The following is an 8645-nucleotide window of genomic DNA, read 5'->3' as shown; positions in this document are numbered from 1 at the left end:
ACTAAATTCTTTCTGCACTGAGACACAAAGATCTTGATCCTCACTAAGCCCAGACACCAGGTGACTCATTCTAATTAAGACAGTGCGAGTTACACGGCTTCACCTTGTTCGACTGAGCAGATCCTGAGTCCATGAAGCCTGCCCTGACCTGCAGGGGGAAAGTTTGAAGGGGAGGATGCTAGAACAGGAATTGTTGGGGAATAGAGCCAAGAGTGTAAGGTAAGAGTTGAAAAAAGAAGAAAAATCTCTCCAAGCAAAAGTGACAAGATTTGAAGAGACATGAAAAGACAATGAATCTTAACAGGAGGTCTTTAGAGGCCCTTGCACCTCCCTATCAGACTGTGGAAGCCCCGTTGAGAACCTCAACTTTACCTCTCTAGGGCTGGGTTGCACAAGGTCTCTAGCAGGTACTCAATAAATGTTTGTTGACAAATGGGCAAATGAGGAGGAGAATGCAGAAAGCGGTGGGGCAGGGGGTGGGTGGTGGGAGGAGACAAAACACCAAAGCATATGGGGCTCCAGGGCTGGGGTCTCAAGGCAGGGCTGGGGGCTGGGAAAGTGGTGTTGGAAGGGCTTCAGAGGGGTGTGGGAAGGCAGGGAAGCCCCCAGCCTTGGTGAGAACCAGGTGTTGGAAGAAGAGGCTGTGGGACCGGAGAAGGTGTTGGGGACATTGGCAGCATCTCCCTAGAGGGGAATTTCCATCCTGTGGTGGCCTCTATGGGTCTCCTGTTGGCATGTTCTAACCTCCAGCCCCGCTAGTGTAGTATCCTGGCTAGTCTCTTTAATCTATTTTTCTTGATCTCTGGCTCCTTCTCTGTTAGTCTCACATTCTGTCCTGTCTCCAGGATCTTAGTTTCTTTCTAACTCTCTGCCTGGGGCCCCTATCTCAGCATATATCTGCTTTCCTCTCTGTCTGCTGTGTCTCTCCGGAGTTATCTTTCCATTTTGCCCCGACACGCTTTCTATACTCTCCACCCACCCAGATCCCGTCCAGTACCTGCCGTGGGAGTAGGGGAGAGCCTTGGTCCTGAGGAGGCATCAGGGGGCGGGCCCAAGCCCTCTCCAAATTTGCATATGCATGAGGTCGCCCAGGCCAGAGAGAGGAGGTGGGGCTTCTGGGGGCGGGGAAGGGGGCGGGCACCCTCGGAGCCACCGAGTATAAAGACCGCGCGCTGTCGCTAGCCCCGCACTGCTGAAGAGCAGAGCCTCCGCCCGGAGGACCCCTATCCCTGCCTGTCCCCACAACTGCGCGTCCCCACCCCACCCCCGTGGCCGAGCCACCTTTGGTGTGGCGGTCTCCACTCGTCAGAAGAGCCTTGAACAGTCACCCGACTCCTCTCCACAGCCTCTTTGCATCTCGGATTTCGGGGCGGCCCCCTCCCCCACCTCTCCCTGCCTCTTGGCACCCCGATTTTTCTGCGCTTCGCTCGGGTTTTGCAGCCGTCTATTTTTGCATCCCTTTTCGTTTTGCTTCTGAGAGGTCTAGGGGGTGAAGCTGCGTTCGCACCCTTCGCCTTTTTATCCTCCCCTGCTCGGACAACCCCCCTTTTCATTGCAGTGGGGGTGCCTAGGATCTGTTCATCTTACGCCGCGCCGCCAGCACCCCGCAGCGTGTGGCCTTGCGCCCCGGAATTGACAGCGGCTGCATATCTGAGGGGGGGGGTGTCTCCCTTGGCCCCGCTGCCTTTGCTCCCCGTGCGTTCCGGTGCGTGAGGTGGGCTTCAGCGCGCCGCACCCCGGCTTCTCCATAGTCCCCCGCCCCGCGCGGGACTTGCCCCCCGCCGTCAAGATGGTCATCCAGAAAGAGAAGAAGAGCTGCGGGCAGGTGGTTGAGGAGTGGAAGGAGTTCGTGTGGAACCCGAGGACGCACCAGTTCATGGGCCGCACAGGGACCAGCTGGGGTATGCGGGGCCGGCCGTGCGAGGGGCGGGAGGCGGGGGGATCCGCCTGGCGACGCCCGGGGAGGACGAGGTCCCGCCGGCGCAGCCCCAGCTCGGTTCCCGGGTTCCCGGCGTCCGGCCCCCCTGCCGGGCTCCGGGCTGGGAGGGGGCCGAGTCGCCGGTCTAATCTCCCTGGCTGGCCGCTGCGGAGGCGGAGAAAGTAGGTCACTGCCGCCTTCCCGCCCCCCGCGGAGCCCCCTCGCGCGGGGGGTCGCGGGCTCTGCGCGCGTGTGCTCGCCGCGGCGCTTGCGCTCCCTGTCGGGGGCCGGTCAGCTCCACACGGTCGCCCCCCTTCTCCAGAAGAGCGCCCCTTCCCTCCCTCTGATTCTCACTAGCTGGCCAGGCCCGTCTATTTTTAGCTCGTGCCCACCCCTTGGACCCTGGGAACATTCATGAGGGGGCGGGTCTTGGGGAGGTGGGGTGTGTGTTGGAGAGGGTTCTTCACAGCGGAAGTTGTCTGGATCCCACTGCCTTGTGTTTTGGAGCCTTCTGTGACTGCTTCGTGGGTGGGGGGCTGTGGGGCCGGGGTGCCACTGGGAGGTGTTCGGGGCTGGGTGTTGGGCTCAGATGTCACAAGCGGAGGGAGTGGTCACTGGTGGTGAGATGTGTACATCATCTGGGCCCTGTGTCTCAGGGCTTGGATGGCCAGGCACCTTCCCCACCCATACCTTGGAGGTGGTGTGTGGGACCACATATTCAGGACATGTGGAGGGACTTGCGTCTGGTTGAGGGTCCGGTGCTGGGCATAGATGCCAGTGAAGGGTGATTTCTTCCAAAAGGGATTTTCAAGCTGGGAAGTTGAAGCACAGGAGACATTGTGTGGCACAATTTACAGTTCATCCACACTGACTGAATGCTGTTCCCATTAGCCCACCCCGCCAAGGGGCCCTTAAAGTGGGTCTGATGCAGTCCTTATGCAGGAAACGTGAAGTTCAGTCCGTGGGATTGGAGGGGTCCTTGAGTCCTTGGGAAGATCTGGGGAGGCTTGGGGAAGTGTCTTCTGAGATGGAAGGACTTGCGATCTGGGGGAATGGAAACAGCAGGTACTCACACTAGGCTGAGGAGTGACAGTGACTTGTCACATCCACCAAGAATCCACAGGCTCTCTGCCTGGAAGGCTGTGGAAAGTCTTCCTTTACACCTGCCTTTGCCCTGAGTGCTGAGTGTGAGCTGGGGGTGGGGCGACTGTTGAAGGCTCTGGACAGCTATCTCTGAGAGACTTTGTAGCTTTGGCTGGAGACTCACTCAAGTTTCAGCTCTTGTAGGGCTCAGAGAGAGAAGATTTTGCTGTTTGAGTGTGAGGGTCCATACCCTGAGAGATGGTTTGAGAGTTTGGTGGTGAATTGGGGCCAGTGCCAGCTTGAAAAGTCATCGTGCTGGACAACTTCAAACATGAGTACCCATATAGCAGTAACAGATGGTATGCCTCTTCAGGGCCATGAAGGTTGACAAGTTGAGAATATAATTTGTGGCAAAATGACTGTGGCCTATACAAGGTGTTGTCCAAGCAACAAGAGATTAGGTTTCTTGTGTCCTCCACAAAATTGGGCTTCACTGGGTTGTAGGACCAGAAGGGGCTGGGAGCCATGGCTGGAAGCCAGATACACTGCCTTTTTCCAGCTTGTCTCCTTTTGCTCCCAGGGGAAGGCTCCCTGGGGCTCTGGGATCCTTTCCTGGGCAGAACCTCTGAGTGGGGGAGGGGCACGTGGACAGGTCGTGGATGGAGACCTGGAACCTGTTGACCCTATTTCCTCCTCTTTAGCCTTTATCCTCCTCTTCTACCTTGTCTTCTATGGCTTCCTCACCGCCATGTTCACCCTCACCATGTGGGTGATGCTGCAGACGGTCTCCGACCACACCCCCAAGTACCAGGACAGATTGGCCACACCAGGTGAGTGATGAGACTCCCCCACAAGCCAGGCTCACTACTCTGATGCCCCTAAGCCTCCCAAAGGAACTCGCAGGTTGAGAACTGTCAGCTCTTAGAGGTTTGGTTCTGATAAGCCAGTCACCACGTGCTGGGCAGTTCTTCTTAAAGGCCACCTTCACATTCCCCACAGCTGAGAGCTATGTGATCTGGGGAGGTGGCAGAGGGTCACAGGAGATCTCCCTCCCCGGAAGGCTATCTCAGATCTTCCCGTCGTCCCTCACCCTGTTGTTCCCCATGTCCATCTTCTTCCCTCTTTGTGTGGTCCTTTGTCTTACATATACCCCCTCATTATTGCCTCTGCTGACTAGGCTTGATGATTCGCCCTAAGACTGAGAACCTCGATGTCATTGTCAATGTCAGTGACACTGAAAGCTGGGACCAGCATGTTCAGAAACTCAATAAGTTCTTGGAGCGTGAGTACGGGCTCGATGGCTATGCAGGACTTTGGGCAGGGGATTGGGTACCCTGGGAGCAGAACATGAGGTCCGTGACTCTCTCTCGCCCACCTCCTTAGCTTACAATGACTCCATCCAAGCCCAGAAGAATGATGTCTGCCGCCCTGGTCGCTATTACGAACAACCAGATAACGGAGTTCTAAACTACCCAAAACGTGCTTGTCAGTTCAACCGGACCCAACTGGGCGACTGCTCTGGCATTGGGGACCCTACCCACTATGGTTACAGCACTGGACAGCCCTGTGTCTTCATCAAGATGAACCGGGTACTCATATCCTTAGTCCCCAGGGAGAATGGAGGAGGGAGCTACCATCTGCTGGCAGTTGCTTTCTTTTACTGGGGCTCTTGGTCTTTGGGAGATTTTTAGATGTTTGAGTGGCTGAGAGAACAAGAGAGATGTGACTGCTGGAGGCTGATATCATGGCTGGGGGGCTGGATATTTCTGTTTTTGACAACTTCTTTTCCTAACCCTCACCACTGTGTCTCCTCACTCCAGGTCATCAACTTCTATGCAGGAGCAAACCAGAGCATGAATGTTACCTGCGTGGGGAAGGTGAGTTTGTTGGGCCTTGTCCATCTGTTTGTCCTTATGGTTTCCATGTCATTCACTCATCTCTCCCTATCTTCTTTACTCCCAGAGGCCCCATAACTCTAGGGACAAAGGGGTAAGCATGGGCTTCAATATGGCTCAAACTCCAAGGCGCTGCCACCCCTCATGCTTCTGTCTAGGATGCAGAAGTCTGCTCTTTTATATGGATAGACACCCTCTCCCTGACTCCACCTGAGCCCCTGCCTCTGGCTTCTCTCCATGATCCTCCCATCTTCTCTATTCCCTGACCATGTCTTCTGTGCTCAGTCTCATGTCTCTTCTGCCCTCAGTTCTTTTTAGGTATCTGGTAGCTGCTGGTCTGTGAGCACCACCTGCCACCACTAAGTTGTCCTTGGAGCCCTGCTCCCCCCACCTCTGTCCCTCTAGGAGCTTCCTGCTCCTCTTGCTTCATCCCCCTCCTTGCTTCCTACTGAGCTCTTACTCATTGATCTGTTCTCTCTTGGCTCTGCTCCAGAAACCGATTCCTGAGGATGGGGTAAGAATTTGGGGTGGGAGGGCAGTAGAAGGCTTCGGGCTCCTTAGCACCCTGGAGGACTTCCCAGTCTGATGGAGGAGACAGGATACCCCCTCCTGTGCAAGCGCAAATATACCAGACTCAACAGCTCAAGGGATACGGATTTGAGAAAGCACAATCGGGATGAAGGAGAAACAAAGGGAAGTCAGCTAAGTTCCCGCCATCCCTAACATGCTCTCCTCCACCCTCCTGCGTCCCCCACAGCGAGATGAAGATGCCGAGAATCTCGGCAACTTCGTTATGTTCCCTGCAAACGGCAATATCGACCTCATGTACTTTCCCTACTATGGCAAGAAGTTTCATGTAAGTCCTGCGGGAGGCCGGGTGCTGGCTCCTCCAGGGGAGCAGGGTGCGGGGTTGGAGGCCCAGCTGCCTCAGGCCTGGAGCCTCGCTCTCCTCCTCTGGCCCAGGTGAACTACACACAGCCCCTGGTGGCCGTCAAGTTCCTGAATGTGACCCCCAACGTGGATGTGAACGTGGAGTGCCGTATCAACGCTGCCAACATCGCCACTGATGATGAGCGCGACAAGTTCGCGGGGCGTGTGGCCTTCAAACTCCGCATCAACAAAACCTGAGGCCCCCTTCCTCCCGCCCCCACCTCTTTCCTACGGATGCTTCTGGAATACCCCTGACCCCGCCTGATCCCTCCCTCACCCACCCCAAAGGTATTTTTTATAACAGAGCTATGGCTTGTCTGAGCCTCGCGCCCTTTTCCTTTCCTTCTGAACCCGGCCTGACATCTGTTGTGATTCTCTGGTTGCACACACTTTCCACCGTCTTCTTCCTGCCCGAGCTCTGTCAGAGACAGGGAGATGGAACCCCCAAGATGGTCATAGAGTTCGGAGTCTTTCTAGTCCTGGTGTAGCTGTGAGTGGGGTGTCCTCACAGTTCCCCACCCATCCTGCCCTCCTGTCCCAGCCCTCCAGAACTATAGAAAATGCCCACCCGTCCACCTTGGGCTTCCCTCATAGCTCAGTTGATAAAGAATCCGTCTGCAATGCGGGAGACCCCGGTTTGATTCCTAGGTTGGGAAGATCCCCCGGAGAAAGGAAAAGCTACCACTCCAGTATTCTGGCCTGGAGAATTCCTTGGACTGTATAGTCCATGGGGGTCACAAAGAGTCGGACACAACTGAGTGACTTTCACTTTCTTTTCTTTTCACCCACCCACACACAGACGGCAATCTCTTCATGCTTATCTCCAGACAGAATGTGGCACTCCATTCTGTTTTTTAAAATAACTGAAGTATAATTAACTTACAACACTGCTGTTAGTTCCAGGTGCACCGCTTAATGATTTAATATCTCTATAGGCTACAGAGTGGTCACCAGTGTGACCCTCTATCCTCCTATGCCAGCTTAGCCGCTGTCCCCTCCCCTGTCTCCCACACCTTCTGCCTTGTCTACCACAGTCGCTGTCTCAGTGGCTTTTGACTTGTGTGACTCCTTGGTCAGTCTTTCCCCACTTCTCTATCCCCATTCCCTCCACTGAAAGCGGGACCACTTGTAACTGAAGACATGGTGGCTCTGTGGCCTTTTCCTTCTTTCCTGGCACAGCTGGTTTCTCACTCCACGTTGAATATGTGAGCTGGGAATGAGGGTCTGAAAGAAAAATCCCTGTTGATTCTTGAAAATTCTCTTCCCGGTCTCCTATCACTCCTCAGAGGGGCGGGGTTGACCTAGGCTGAATATGCACTTTGTTTTTGCCGATGGCTCCCTCCCCTCTGTTCCCTTTCCCAGAATATCCTGCAAGTTCTACTTCCCAGGCGCCCTGGGGGAGGGGCAGCCACTTTGGCTGGGTCCCCAGTGGCCACCTTGGAAACGTCAGCTGGTTATGGGACTATTCCATCTCCTTCCCCTCCGCCCTGATCTGCTCCCCCACCCCCATCCTCTCTGTGGCTTCTCTTAGCAAGTTATCAACTAATCACAAACTAACTCCTCCCCTTTCTTCCGCATGCCAGCCTGAAAATTGCAGATACCTCCTCCTTTTAAGACTCTGAATTTCTTGGCTCCATCTCCTTCAGACCCCTTTGCCTTCTTAAACAACCCCATAGTGCCCATAGAATGTTAAATGAGGGACCTCCTGTGTTCTTGAGTTATAGAGGCATTTTAACTCTTTCTTCTCCCACGCCCTTCACTTCCCCACCTGTAATTTCCCTGTTCTTTTTTTGATGCTGCAGCTTCCACACCCCACCCATGGGTGGACCCTTCCCTGTTTTTCTCTGGCTGGATCTGAGGCTCTTCCCTTTGGATCCCATTGTTTTCCTGCACTCCCCTCACCCAAGTGGTCTCTCTCTGCAGTTATTTAATGCCTGTGTCTGATCTACTGTAAAAAGAGGATAAAGTACAATAAAATGAGAGCAATTATATATATATATATAAATATATATATCATACATGGAGCCCTGCGTGCAGGTTGTTCCTTTCTGAGCTTTTGGAGGAGACCTGGGAAGGGGGTGAGGGGTGGATTTGGGTGATCTGAGGGATACCCAGCCCTTGGGAGGACCACTTCCCTGCTTTGATCTCTTCTATCCAGTGTCCAAGCATCTACCTCCTAGATTGCTCCATCACCCATAACTGTCTTGAGATCAATCACTCAATACAAGACAAGCAAGAAGCCTATGTCTTTTTCTACAGCTATACTTATAAAGTGCCTACTATGTGCATTCTAGGCATCGTGAAGATACACTTATGAAAGAGGCAGAGTTCCTGCCCCCAAGGAGCTCCCCAGTATAACAGGAGAGGGGAGGAGCACTCGAGAAACTCTCAAACCAGGTAGACCTAAACGTATTTCCAGGAAGGAGAGAAAGCTGGTGAGGACAAAATTCAGAGTGGTCAACCACTCTCTGGGGGGTCGGTGGGGGGGTTCATAAGGAAGATTTCTTAGAGGCTTAAAGGATGGGGTGGCTCTGGGGGAGAGGCTAGCATCAGCAAATGCCCAGAGACAGATGAGGACAATTGACTGGAAGAAACAGATCTCAAAATAGAATGAACCATAGGATCCCAATTTTGTGTATAAAAAAAGCACACAAGCATAGAAAAAGGATGGATGAGTCTGTACAACTATTTATTGTGGTATTTTGGGATGGGTTTATAGCTAATTTTTATTTTCTTGGGGTTTGTTTTTGTTTGCAATGAGTTGGCCTGGATGTTTGCCTTGAAAAAATAGCTTTATTACTTGTGCATACACATATATA

The 8645-nt window shown here is 53.7% G+C and overlaps 1 protein-coding gene across 1 annotated transcript; it reads left to right on the top strand.

Moving 5' to 3' along the window:
* Window positions 1–1192: 1192 nt before the first annotated feature.
* On the top strand, window positions 1193–7817 carry ATP1B2 (ATPase Na+/K+ transporting subunit beta 2). Its single transcript, XM_055580062.1, has 7 exons — window positions 1193–1901; window positions 3703–3831; window positions 4179–4283; window positions 4385–4590; window positions 4822–4878; window positions 5654–5752; window positions 5860–7817. The coding sequence occupies exons 1-7, from the start codon at window positions 1790–1792 to the stop codon at window positions 6022–6024; spliced, it is 873 nt and encodes a 290-aa protein (XP_055436037.1). The 5' UTR covers window positions 1193–1789; the 3' UTR covers window positions 6025–7817.
* Window positions 7818–8645: the final 828 nt, after the last annotated feature.

This window comes from Bubalus kerabau, chromosome 4 (genome assembly GCF_029407905.1).
Source record: "Bubalus kerabau isolate K-KA32 ecotype Philippines breed swamp buffalo chromosome 4, PCC_UOA_SB_1v2, whole genome shotgun sequence".
NCBI classification, from domain to species: Eukaryota; Metazoa; Chordata; class Mammalia; order Artiodactyla; family Bovidae; genus Bubalus; species Bubalus kerabau.
The sequence above is the reverse complement of the archived record's forward strand: the minus strand, read 5'-3'. Positions and strand labels throughout refer to the sequence as shown.

What these genes read in the sequence shown, in the direction of transcription:
- ATP1B2 (XM_055580062.1), top strand. Translation starts at nt 1,790, where the DNA reads ATGGTCATCCAGAAAGAGAAGAAGAGCTGCGGGCAGGTGGTTGAGGAG. An exon ending in CCGCACAGGGACCAGCTGGG is followed by an intron (nt 1,902 to 3,702) that starts GTATGCGGGGCC and finishes CCTCCTCTTTAG; the next exon opens with CCTTTATCCTCCTCTTCTAC. An exon ending in TCTTCATCAAGATGAACCGG is followed by an intron (nt 4,591 to 4,821) that starts GTACTCATATCC and finishes TCCTCACTCCAG; the next exon opens with GTCATCAACTTCTATGCAGG.